General features: G+C 28.5%; 1 protein-coding gene across 3 annotated transcripts; it reads right to left on the minus strand.

Annotated features, from left to right (window-relative positions):
- Nucleotides 1-8,007: 8,007 nt before the first annotated feature.
- Nucleotides 8,008-12,260, minus strand: LOC123212773 (nicotinate-nucleotide pyrophosphorylase [carboxylating], chloroplastic). Of its 3 annotated transcripts, none has more exons than XM_044631962.1 (11): nt 12,119-12,260; nt 11,901-12,026; nt 11,684-11,826; nt 11,399-11,532; nt 11,260-11,323; nt 11,099-11,181; nt 10,484-10,567; nt 10,241-10,393; nt 9,880-10,056; nt 9,258-9,325; nt 8,008-8,414 (listed from the first exon to the last, which is right to left on the minus strand). In XM_044631962.1, exons 2-11 carry the CDS (start codon nt 11,957-11,959, stop codon nt 8,318-8,320), a joined length of 1,062 nt encoding a protein of 353 aa, XP_044487897.1. In that variant the 5' UTR covers nt 11,960-12,026; nt 12,119-12,260; the 3' UTR covers nt 8,008-8,317. The 3 variants fall into 3 exon arrangements, with proteins under 3 accessions (XP_044487897.1, XP_044487898.1, XP_044487899.1); XM_044631963.1 differs by having other exon boundaries at nt 11,901-12,018; nt 12,119-12,252; XM_044631964.1 differs by lacking the exon at nt 11,901-12,026 and having other exon boundaries at nt 12,119-12,221.
- Nucleotides 12,261-14,169: the final 1,909 nt, after the last annotated feature.

Below are 14,169 nucleotides of genomic sequence, written 5' to 3' on the forward strand. Positions count from 1 at the left end.
ATGAATTTATAAATAAATTTTTATTACTTTATTGAGTCATACAAGATCATTTGAATTATGATGTCCAATCCTAAATTTTTACCATGCATTATACTTTACACCGATTATTTAATTATAACCAAAATGGGAGATCTAAAATGCAATTAATTAAAACCATGAGCCCCCATAGTAATTAAAGTAAATTGCTTAATTAGAAATAAATTAAAAAATTGAACATTAAAAATTGAAAAATTAGACTAAAATTATACCAATAAGCCTCTTGATTTTGACCCTTCAAATGTCCTTCGATTGAGAGGCATGTTCCAAAGTGATGGCCGATGGGACTTCACTCTTTTATTTTACTGTATAATTAATTATACAGTGCAAGTTAGGCCAGCCTTTTGACTAATTCATTTTAATTATTCTTGCCAATATATAGCCGCCCCTATATAATCTAATTTATTATTTAGCACACCAATTGATAAACAAGAGACTTAAACTTGCAGATAAACTTCTCTCGATTGGTCAATACAATCTATGAATTGGCATTCTCTCTGTGTCTCTTATCTATCTATGATGGAAACAATTAATTTTAGGTCTTATCTACTCTGGATTAGCATGCTTACCAAAAAAAAAATCCCCGACAAAATGTCGGCAGCTGTTTTTAAAACTTTAGGTATGGATAAAACTTTACTTACTAATAATACAATCATGAATGTAGGTTTTCTGATAAAAAGTTGAACAAAGTAAAAAAAATCATTATATATTATATTTTTTTTGCGTTTATTTTATATCATATTATAGTAAATATTAGAATTAATTAACTAATCTTTATTGCCTATGACATAACTTATTTTGCTCGAAAATTTAAATTATGTACCTTAATGGGTGACCAGAAAATATTTACTAGCTTAAAAATGTGCTTTTAAAAGTTTTTTTTTTTTTCAATATCAATACTAATAATATTAAAATAAATAAAATTTTATCTCATTTTTCTTACCTTAATTTAAAAAACTAACAATTTCTTCATACTTAAAGTTTTAAAAACTCACCTATTCTCCGTTAAGATTTTCTTTTTTTCTTCATCTCTGTCAATGATGGGAATTTGTTGGTCTCTCCATCGCTCGAGCAAAAATCAACTTTGTCACTCTTTTCCAACACTTTCTCTCCCTCCAGGCCAACATCTCCTTCAAACGAAGATCGGCTTTGTCCAGTTTGAAAATCAGTTAACAAACTGAACCAGTTTTTTAAAAAATAAGCAAAATGATAAAGTATCAAACTAGTCTCCAAAAAAATAATAAAATAGAATAACCTTTTGAAGTTCAATTCAAAATTGATTAATCAAAAATTTTGTTTGGATAGTTGGTGTTTTTAGTTTGAGTTAAAACTAGTTAATCATTAAGTCAGTTTAGTTTTAGTTTATGATTTTATTTTAAATGAAAATTAAAATAATATCAAACCGGATTAGTTGACAAGGATTCATTTTTTTATTTACCAAGATTTATTAAGTTCTTGCTTTTATATTTTGTTGCTTATTAATGATGATTAGAAAAAGTTCTAATCACGCTTAGAATATTAATTAAACTTTTTGTATTAGATAGAAAAGAAAGAATTGACATGTTAATATTTGATTACTACTACACTTTCTTTTTCTTTAAAAGGTTTTAAGACTAACTACCTGTCATCAAAAAGTTTAATGATACTTAACATAAGAAGGTGGATACATTTGAGCCGAGACAGCTCAAGTTCAAATTTATGTTTGATTTATTTGCTCTTTTAGTGATATTATTTATTCTTCAGTGATATTGTTTACCTTGTTGATAATACTATTAATCTTATCAACAATCTTACAATGATATTATGTAGTAAGAGCAATGTTATATGTACCCATTTTTTATACATAATTCATATACACAGTAATGTGTCATCATGTAATTATGTGATTTTAAAATATGTATCATCATATGATTAAAAACATCCAATCACATGATAACACATCATCTGTGTATATAAATTGTATATCAAAAATGGATATACATAGTTTTATTGATGTATTAATTCAAACAAGTTTAAGCTTGAATTCAAACTGGGCATGAAGGATTTAAGTTGACCTCAGCTCAACCCTTTTTAGAGTTTGTCTCGATTTGAATCCTCTTTTACATGTATTAACGAAATAAATATTAATATTTGATGTGTTATTATATAATAGAGTGATTTTAAATTATATATAAAATATACAGTTAAATTACTAAATCTCATGATAACACGTTAGTGTGAGAATCCATTTCATTGGTACATGTATAACTACTCTAAAAAGTTTGACGTGTTTAGGGTTTAACATTATTTTATTTTCATTATTTTATCTTTATGTTACTTTCAACTTTCATTTATCTTTCCTTTGTTTATTTTTTTTTTGTGGTTGATGCTTTCTCAAAAAGTCTCAAGAATTTAGCTTTTATATATTTAATTTGTATACGTAATATTACTCCTACATATATCACAATCAAAAAAATAAAAGATGAAATTTTGACATCTTGTTGTGATTTTAGTTCAACAAAAATTAGTATTATGGTCACTATTAGAGTTGTCAATAACTTTCTTTTAAAACTTTCTTTCAAATAGCAATGTTATATAATAAGATCCTTAAAAACTTAAGAATTTAAATCGGTTATAATTTGAACAAGAGTTAAGTCGAACTCAACTCAAATCTAGAATGTCAGTTCAAGATTAAACTTGGTTTCCGATTAGTTTTATTGGACAAAAAAAAAGTTATCAAAAATTAAAAAGAAAAAAAATCATTGTAGCATAAAAAAAAATCACCTCAATTGTAAATAAATTTATAAATAACTTTTTACTATTTTATTGAGTCAAATCAACTAGATTCGATCTCAAATTGAGAGTATCTTTGCTCGTACTTAGATCATTCAATCTGAATTTTGATGTCCAATCCTAAATTTAAACCATGCACTATACTTTACACCAACCCAACACCGACTATTTAATCATAATCAAAATAGGAGATCTAAAATGCAATTAATTAAAACCATGAGCTCCCATGGTAATTAAAGTAAATTGCTTAATTAGAAATAAATTTAAAAAATAGAACATTAAAAATTAAAAAATTAGTCTAAAATCATACCAATAAGCCTCTTGATTTTGACTGTTTAAATGTCCTTCGATTGAGAGGCACGTTCCAAAGTGATGGCCGATGGGGACTTCACTCTTTTATTTTACTATATAATTAATTATATAGTGCAAGTTAAGCCAGCTTTTTAATTAATAAATTTTAATTATTTTTGCCTATATAATCTAATTTATTATTTAGCCCACCAATTGATAAACAAGATGTACCTAAACTTCCGGATAAACTTTTTTCTTTTAATGAATATAATCTATTTACCAAAAAAATGTCTTCAGATTGTTATTGACCCAATATATAGTAGATCATAAAGTTATTATTTAAATTTAAATTTAAAATATAGCTGATAAGATAGAAATCTCTTTTTTTTTTTCCTAATAATTATTCAAAGAAAAAATAAAGAGAGAGAAAGATAAAGATTAATATAAAGTAAATTAGATGGGAATACTCTCGTCAACAACTCGTTTTAAGATATGTAGTTAAAATTGAATTATTTTCAAGACATTTATTTTGTAACTTTTGCTCATACTATATCGAAATATCTCTTAGAGTTACTAATAACATAACCGTAAACATAGGTTCTCTGAAAAAGAGTTAAACCAAATAAAAAGACTATTATGTAAATATTAGAATTAATTAATTAATCTTTATTGCATGCGTCATAACTTATTTTCCTCGAAAACTTAAGTTGCGTATATTAATGGGTAATTAGAAAATATTTACTTGCTTAAAAAAAAAAAAAGCTTTACAATATCGGTATTTAAAAATGTGCTTTTAAAAGTTTTTTTCTTTTTAATTCAATATGAGTAATCGTCACTTATCATTAAGGACAATTAATTAGTTAGTTGATCCAATACGTGTAATTCTTCATAAATTTTTTTAGAAGACTTTAAAACGTGCAGTTTTTTTTTTTTTTCTATGATGGTGTTCGAAGTTTATGTTTTTAATTTAAAAAATATTTGTATGGAAAATGATGTTTTACTTTTTGTTTTTCGGTATCTTCCAACTAGGAAGATTTTTATTCGAGACTTTCTTTTGCATGAGTTCACCGTTTTAAGACAAGTGACCAAACACTAATCACCAACCCGACAACATTTTATATGTTTTCAATCCGATATTCAACAACTCCAATAGGCAAATATCTATTAAAAAAATCTACCTAAAATCTTTTATAGATATTTTTTTTATTTTGCATCTATACATAATATAATAAATATATTTTTATTTTTCTAATTCATATATTTTCAATATTAAAATCATTCTTTTTTTAATCTGTTCAAACAAGAATGTATTGTTAGAATCTTATTACGATTAAGAATCCTAAGATCTCATAATTTGACTTTAATTTTTCCATGGATAAATCCTATAAATATAAAAGATTACATAAGGAAATCCTAAACGCTAAACTATGAGGTTCACAATGAGGCAAAATTACCTTATCATAGTGTATTCGTCAATATACATATAAGCTAATTACCACACCATGGATATAGATATTTCAATCATTGAACAAAACTATGTTAAAAAATTTTAAGTCATATTTATTTTCCATTCTCTTCATTTTAATTGTTTCATATTACGTTGTAGTAAATATTTTTAATCTAGATAATCGCAGTTATTTTAATCAATTTTACGCAAGACTCAAAATTACATACATCAATTAGTGACTAGAAATCACATCAACACTTTTAATCTAGATAATTTTTAATACATAAATAAAACATGATTGTGTTTTATGGCACGATAAAATGTGAACATAATTTTAGAAAAGATAAAAATGTCTAGATCTAACTATGGATATAAGTTAGGTTGGTTAGGGAAATGGGTAGTTCATCGTTTAAAAGGAAAAATTACATGATCAAATATTGTTTGAAATTGGCAGTTAATTTGAATTAACATTTTATTGAAATTAACTAACTCAAGCACAACCCATTTTATAAACAAGTTGACATGATAGAACATGTTTAACATGTTTTAAAAATGAGTTGTGTCATATTGTGTTATAACATAACTTGTTTGACTTGTTTTGATACGAAATTATATAATTTTTATGTTTTTGGCTTATACATGATCTAATTTGATCTTTTTTTTAAACAAAACAATACGATCAGAACATGACATGATATTTCTATATAGGTCATGTTTGGGCTATGTAGAGTCAACCCAAGCATGATTTGTTTACTATTTATATAAAAATGCTCAACCTGAGTATGCTTTTTAACATGTCGAATTAATGGGTTGTGTCACAAATTGTTGGCTTTTACTCCTTCTTTCCTATTAAGGTATCAAGTAGACAAAGTGGCCATATACATTTATAAGGGCCAACTCAGATTGCACAACTAATCCTTTTGTGTCCTCTTTCTGTCTTAGTTAGAAGTCACAATCCATTGCTTTTTTTTTTTTTTTTTACATTATATAATTTTTTTATATTTTATTCATGATTAGAGCAATTTTATTATGACTATTATTTTACCTCAATATAAATAATCAACTACTATTGTTATTAATTTACCATATGCTTCTGAATATTTCAAGCTTATCTTGAAACATTTTTGCTTTTTTTAAAAAAATAATAGAATTAATTTTTTATTATAAAAAAGTTTTATAAAGTTTATAATTGTGACCAGAATGCGACTTGTAAAGTTTTTCTTAAGTAATATTACATATATTAAGAATATATACAAATATAAATTTAAATATTAACGTTTAATGATGTAATTCAACTTTACTTTTAAATTAAAATCACTTAATTACTTAATTATGTGTGCCGTTTGGTTGTAACTGAAAAAGAAGGATTTAGAGATCATTTTGTGATAGTAAGTTCAATTTTAAAACACTTTCACTTAAAAAAATATATATATATTAAAACCTTCTTATTAATTTTGGATGAAGAAACTCAATTCAAAAAAATAGAAGCAAACAAACAATAAAAATATAAAGATTGTTAGAGTGAAGTTTGGTTCTATCTAATAGATATTTTCATAAGGTTGTCGGGGGTTTTTATGAGGTATAAAAAAACTCGGGGTTAAGGAACAAAACCAATGTAAAACTTATACGTAATTATCTTGTTTTAAATTTACATATAAATACGTGGTCATATTTTTTAGAATGAAATTATGTGTATATATTTTTTATATATAAGTTAGATACACAAATAATATATAATCATTTAATGGCATATCATTTATATAACCAAATTATATATAATAAATATATACACTTAACATTACTCTATTTTTTATATCTTAGAATTTAAAATTTAAAAAGCCTAAAATGATTAAAAGTGTAAGCATTATTAATTCAATCACATAAATCTTATTTGTTTTGTTTTATGTTTTTTATTTGTTTTTCTCTTGATTAGTTTCCCAATGAGATTGCAAGATTCTATAATTGAAAAAATAAATATTAAAAATTAAATCAAACTGGTATGCTAATTTAAGTATTTAATTATTATTATAATTATTATTTTTGTTTTATGTAGCAATTTACCTAGTCTAGATAGAATATTTGAAACTTTTTAATGTCTTGTTCAGGACCAAAATTGTGCATTAAAAGCCGCAATTTGATTCTCTCTGTCTAATCTAGAGCTTATTTATTTCATAATTAAATTAAAAAATATATTTCACATTTCCCATCACATATTTTATAACTACACAATTAATTTCAATTTGGAGTCTTTCTTACCAGACATTATTTATTTGTTATTATAATTTAGTTTTCTTGCGTCTTGACTAACCCTTGAAAATGAATTTTCATGCGAAAGGTCATAAAAATCGGCAGAAAATTCCAAAATATCTTGAGTCATTTTCTTGAAAATTAATATATTATTTATTTATTAACCCATTTACCATTTCTTGAAAATGACTTTTCTTGGTATAAAAGAAATGTGTCAAACTTTGAACAAATTTGCTAATTGAATTCTATCTAACCTAATAATATGATAACACGTTAGATTATTTTTTTCTGTTAATATCCACCTAATATGTGCGTAATATTACTCTTAATAAGAAATTACAAAAAAGTCATGCTTTTTTTTTTAACATTTAAAAAATTTTTAACTAATTTTAATCAAACCAAATGTATTTTACTCTAAAAGTTACAATTCGCTAACTAAATTCTTTATCAAAAGCTAAATCCTAATATATCCAGTATAATGATTATAAATTTAATCACTGTATCTTAAAATTTGTCAGTCTAACGAAATTAGACAAGGTTTCTAGTTATTAAAAATAGAAAAACTATCCAAATACACTTTTCAATCACACATTTGTTCTTGGGATTGTATCATAAATAAGTAATTCCATGAATATTAATAATGAATACAAATACAAGTAAATTTATTGACTATGTTAACAGTAAATATAAATATTTTATCTTTAATTTAAAATTACTTAATCATATGATAACACATTAGTATTATACTCATTATTAGCGCATGAAATATAGTTAATCTAAATCATTGAATGAGACGTATTTTACCCTTTTCAAAAATAAAAAGCAGTACTTAAATTCTATATCAAACCAGCTTTATTAAACATTCTAATTCAGTTTTGATCTAGATGGCTTGTGAAGAAGTATAGTGTTTGACCAATAAAGCTTGTTCATAGTTTGGTGCCCTTCATATGCTAGCATTAATATGGGGCCCCCAAAAAAGGCTTAATTCTTTGAGTTGCGTTTAGGTTTCGAAATGCTGAAAAAGGTAAGTGTTTTCATTGTTTTTTGAAAGTGTAGCCTAACTTTGATACCAAGCAATTCCACAAAGGAAATTTGCCTTTTTCAACCTCAAAATTGTTCAAAGTCAAGCTTTTAAACTATAAAATAACCTCAGTTGAAAGCAAAATCTAATTTTCAGCTATAAATCACCATCAGAAAATGACTCCCATGAGCAGTACAGGAAAAGTGTAACTTGTAAGCCTGCTAGAATGTAAACTTTTTAAACACAATTTGCTTCAGCTTCCGGGGAAAGTTAAAGCTAAAATGAAAACAGATAATTTGTATTATTGGGTCGAAAACTTACGTATTCCTGAATGTTTTCAATGGAATGAGGTTGAATGGTACAAAAATTGTCAATTTTCCTTGGGGGGTAAAAGACCAGGTTCTTGCTTTTCTTTTCTTATTGTGGCCGAAAGGAGAACAAAAGTGTGTTGCCTGTTGAATTTTCCTGTGAAACCCAGAAGTATATGTGATGTGAAAAGAATTTTATGCTCGTTTTGTACGCCTTCCGACTTGAAGTGCTAAATCTGTGTCGATTTTGAGGGAGATATCAAGTGCTTTGACAGAATGTGTTAGCGCACCACTGCAAAGATCAGGACATAGTAAAATGAAAACCATAGAAAGTAATTATAATAGTTATTTGCTTAAAAGATAAATTCATGAACTTCCATCCAAGGAATTTGGGCTGTCCATTCATAAACAATAATAAAATCCCTGCATTGGGCATGCATCTAGTGATTATAAAGCAAATTTATGAGAAATATACCCAAAGCCAAAAAGATGTCCATTCAGTGAATTAGGAGAGATACATCCATTAAAAACTTAAGAGAACGAAAAATAATTGCTGCATCAAATACACAATCTTCTCAATTACAGTTATACTTTGTCTGTATCATGTAAATAACAAAGAGACCTAAACAGATACTTCCTCACAAGCGAAAACATTGTTTTTTTAATAATCAGCCAGAAACACAAATGTAACTGACTCAGCCCAGTTTCCTCCCTGAGGTTCAGAAATAGAGAATTCAACACCCTATCTTATACATGACAAGAAAAGGGCTCATTTAAAAACTTTAAGAAAAGTTCTTTCATAAGTACCCATTAATTTAGTACAAGAAGTGTGACATGGTGCTATCTTTGCCAACAACAAAGCACCAATACTACTGACAAGCAGATCTTTTTCTTGCTTGATTGTGCACACACAGGTTATATATCAATGCTCTGCCAAGTAACATTTACCATTTCTAACTAAAGGAGCAGAATACCTTGCTTAATGGGTAGCAACTAGTACATTTTCTTATGAGTACTATTAACTCCAAGTAACTCATGGCCGCCTTCACTTACCCATATACATATTTTAAAAAAAAACACTTTTCAGGTAGAATAGCATCAATCAAAGCCTACACAAGAGTTTGAAAAAATTTACCTGGAAATGTAGGTCACCCCAGTTTGTCCAATTTTATGAACCGTTTCAATTGTCACATTTCCTGATGCCTGTGACCATGAAACAGAAAATTTACTTTTACCTCATAAAGCATACAAGATAGAATGGAAAGCAATTAGCAGTTGTCCAAAGTCAAAGCCAATTATACATTTGTGATATCTGGTGGGATGAAGGGCTGCACTTGATACTGTCAAAGAACAAGCAGGCTTGTATGGGGATTTTAGATAACGAAGTAGTGAAAAACAATCGTTAAAGCATACATGATTGAGGCTGATAACCAAGAGCCCTTATGTAATTATATAACCAGAAAACTCTTGGCATCTGTGTTGGGTAAAGCCCACACTAAACAAGCTTAAATGTTGATCCAAATCTTCCATGATTCAGATTAAAATTTCCACCTATTCAGATATCACAGCAACAAAGTGATATCCTTCCTACAAGATGGTGTGATAAATTAAATATAAGCCGGTTATCTACCAGAAGGATAGTATACAGACAAAGTAAAAATCAGTAGTGATTGTTTTTCTTTATACAGATACCTAACAAATATACTCCAAAAAATTGACCACAAGAAAATGAGAGCACTCCTGCAACTAAGAGGTACCTCGGTCTCAAATCTGCCATTTATCAATTCCACGGCTTCTTTCAGCATTGATACATCAACATCTCCACTTAATATAGGTACAACCATGTTGTCCAACATTATCCTGGTGAGAGAAGTCTTTGTTTCAGAGGCATAATGTAATACCTCCTTTACCTCCTCAAGTGTCCTTGTCTCAACCTAAAACAATTTATAGAAAGAAATATAATTAACATAATCATACAAATCTACATTCACACTCCACCACAGCACTCTAGAATACTTTAAGGATTAAGAAGTTAATTAGTTCTACAAACTTTGTACCAGAATTCAAATTTGAAAGGCAAATCAAATCAAGAGGCAAGGTAGATAATGAAAAAATTACCTCAACCTCCATTTGAAGATTCCTTTTCTCTAAATACTCATCCACAGATCTGATGGCATTCTTAATCCCTCCAGCTGCTGATATATGATTATCTTTTATCATCACCATATCAAATAAACCCATTCTGTGATTCCTCCCTCCACCAATTAGTACCTATAAGAAGGAATTTCTGCCACATTAACCAAATAATATCCAACTGAAAAAAATCTTAAAGCTAGTCAGTGAGCAAGGGGAGGTCTTCACCGCCCATTTATCCACCAAACGTAGACCTGGAGCAGTTTTTCTTGTCTCTAAAATATATGCAGGGCATGCAGCATCAGCCATTGCCTGCAGAAAGCATAAAAATAATTTATTGTATCCTGCACATCTAACAAAGATATCATAGCAGCCAACAATTGCTAGGTCCATTGCTTCATTCCATTCACTGCAACCCTGAAATCTGGCATTTTTATGATGAAAGTTGTGCTGTCATCTTCCATGATTAGTTCTTCACTGTGTCTAATGTATTAATCTTTTTAACTTTTAACAGGTGCATACTGCTTTTCCTCTAAGTGACAACCATAGCCCAACTATACATGAGATTGAAATGTAAAGCACTGACTAAAAATTGAAAACTAGTATGAAGGATATAGAGAGAATTGAGCCCTTCTTTACTTAAATATATTTTTGTTTTTCACTTAGTCAGAATAAACATGTGCACACCACTCTCAACCTTAAACCCATTAACTGGATGATTTGCATGTCCCAACCACAACAATGAACAATACAGCAAATGAGTATCATTATGATAGACACACCTAAGTAACTGTGACCAATTTCTTGATTTCAATTAAAAATACGGTTCAACAGAAAAAAGACCTTTGTCAAAGTTGCTATTCCACTCATCCGCTGCATAAAATTTAGAACTACCCTTTCGGCCACAACAATGCTGTGCGCCCGTCCTGCACATAAACAAACAAATGATTAAACATAACATATCAATGGCTCTCTCCAAAACACATTTCTTTCTCTTAATTTACCATAAACTTTCCCAAACTGCAATCCTTTACGAACATAATCTCCATCCTTTTGAGACCACTCCACCTGATAAAAATATTATACATTAATACTGATTATCAAGCACAGAAACCAAAAACCCCAAGCATGTACCTTCTATACCTTCAGAGAAGGATCAACTTCATGAAATACCATCTCAGCAAGTGCAATTCCAGCAACTACACCATCCTCCTTCGCCAAGAAATGTGCTTCCACTTCCACATCAAATGGAATAGTTGCCATACAGGTTACATCCCCTGCAATTGAACCATAAATGTTAATTAACACAAAAAACTCTTTACACAACAAGCACACAGAGAGCACCACGTCAGCTCAAGTGGCTGGTAATCACGCCATGATCGTGCACCTGTCCCACTGAAAGCTCACACAATGATAATCAAATCAAACCTCGATCACCAGCATCTTCAGCGAGGGCTAGTTTAATGACACCATTCAAATCGTAAGTTGGATGTGAAGGAGGCTTTATAGCCATGGATTCAGAAGATATACTAAACGTTTTGCTCTCAATTGCAGACATTCTAACAATTGGCCTACAATAAACAGATAAAATTTCTTCAATTAGGTTCAATATAAAGCAAATTCTAAAACAAAATTTCAGGCATACCTTGAACTTGCACAAAAGCGAGGATAAATTAATGGAGAAAAAAACAAAACCCTAGGCATTAATTGCAATTTGATTGCAGTAGCTCTATAACGACTAAAAAGAGAGCTTCAACAGTGACCTGAGCGCCTTGAAATGAAAATATAACCAAATAAAAATATGAAAAAGAATGAAATTTTCGAACAAAAATAAAGGAAATAAATAGATAAATAAGATTTCACCTGATTGGAGCGTCGTGGTGGCGGCTTTGCTGGAGAAGAAGACTGGAGTGAAACTCCGCTGGCTTTACTTTTTAACAAGACAAACAAATTAAACAGAACATTTCAAGAGGTGACAGTTATTTGCAACCACGATATGTCGTCTTTTTGAAATTTAAGTGCGGGACATGTCGTCTAGACTTTTGATGCCGTACAGTGACGTCGTCTGACGCCATATTATCAACGCAGTGCGATATTTTGCTTTAACCCAAATTGTATAAGTGATCAAGTGATAAGTTTACCTCTGGATTTCCGTCGGCCAAAGCCTGACTACTTCTTAAATGCAATGCTTTTAGACTCAAACCAAAGGGATAAGGATAAATTGGAGACATTTCCAATGAGAAAAACTCAAACCGAAACTCTGACTCCGAAGCTCGATTAGAGTTTGAGGATCAATTCCGCTCCATCCTAAACGAAGTGTTAAGGGTCACAAACTTAACAAGTTTTTTGAAGGCTTCTTTCAAAGTTTATATCTCCTCGTAACATTTATCAAATTCTCTATAATCGTTATACATATTTTATTATAGTATTCTCTTACGGTCATTAGTATCATAATATAGATATATGCTTTCAAACAATATGTTGAATCATATTAAAAAATTATTATCTATTCAAATATCTTTTTGTATTTATTTTTCACTATCTTACTAGATATTTAAATCTCTATTGTCATTATCATATCTTATCATACGTAAATTTTAAATTACATATATAAACTGATTACGGGAAATCTTATCAACATTAATTTTCTTTGTTTCTTAGTTTGAATACATTATTATCATAACTTATCTTGCATCATGTTATCCATGTATAGAGATGACAATGAATCTTGTCAACCCAAAAGTGGCCAGAACCAACATGTTCTGGGTCTTATTGGTCAATCCCTACAAAAATGAGGGTCTTTCGTGAGTTGTGCCTTTATGGGCTTTTTGAAAGGTCGAACCGTGTCCTTTGCTGGACCAATTTTTTTTTAAATTTTGCAATTCTTGTTAGGTGTTGAATCTGAGTTTGAAATATAAAATAAAAAAAAAACTTAATAACTATATAAATATTTTTCATTATTTGGCTCAAGATCTGAAATTTTTTCTATGTTAAGATGTATATAAATATTTTTCATTATTTTGCTCAAGATCTAACATAAACACCATTTGATTTAAGTTGGGTTAGAAAATTATTTATTAATTTTTATAACAAAATATTTTTATTTTAAATTAATATATTAAATATATTATTTATTATAGTATTTTATTTTTGTAATAAAAAATTATCCGAATGAAATCCATCTTAATTTGTAGGGTAATATATTTTTGTGTAATATTTTAGTTTTGATAATAGAAGATTCCCAAGCTAAAGGTAGCTGCAGAACAAAATTGTGGGGCCTAAAGTCATTTCCTTTAATTGAATGGCAACAATTTCCATCAAGAAAAAAATTGGGCCTTTGATGAATAATGTGTTTATTCCCAAAGTCCTACAATTTGGGCTTGAAAGCAAACAATAATCCAATAATCCAGGCCATTGTATTAGTGTTGGATTAGATGTCCCTGTAAGCCCAAGTATAGCCTATCCTACCTTAGTTTAGCTAGGTAGGGGTGTTTAAAAATAGGGATATTGAAAAAAACATATTTTTGGGTTTGTTTATATAATTCGATCACATTTTTATATACAAAATAATTATATCATAAAAGCTTTACGGTTTCTAAAATACCCCTATTATAATTGAAGTTTGAATTCATATGATAGTACTATTTATCCTCTACTGTACTATTTATATTAGATAATTTTAACTGTTTATTATCTATTGTACTGTTCACAATAGGCTTTATATGAATATATTATTCATTACTTATTGTGTATTGTTTATAGTAGACGATTTCTATTGTTAATTGTACTATTTACAGTAATCTTTATATAAAATATTGTTATTCATTGTCTACTATTCTATTCACAATAGGTAATTTTTATTGTTCATCGTTTGCTTTACTATTCACAATCATCTTTGTATAAAATGTTATTGT

The sequence above is a fragment of the Mangifera indica genome, chromosome 4 (genome assembly GCF_011075055.1).
Source record: "Mangifera indica cultivar Alphonso chromosome 4, CATAS_Mindica_2.1, whole genome shotgun sequence".
NCBI classification, from domain to species: domain Eukaryota; kingdom Viridiplantae; phylum Streptophyta; class Magnoliopsida; order Sapindales; family Anacardiaceae; genus Mangifera; species Mangifera indica.

Bases quoted from the DNA above. Each gene is read 5' to 3' on its own strand.
- LOC123212773 (XM_044631962.1), bottom strand. From the start codon at position 11,959: ATGCCTAGGGTTTTGTTTTTTTCTCCATTAATTTATCCTCGCTTTTGT. The intron at 11,324-11,398 runs GTATAGAAGGTA...TATTTTTATCAG, and splicing joins AAGTTGATCCTTCTCTGAAG to GTGGAGTGGTCTCAAAAGGA. The intron at 11,182-11,259 runs GTAAATTAAGAG...GTTTATGTGCAG, and splicing joins GCAGTTTGGGAAAGTTTATG to GACGGGCGCACAGCATTGTT.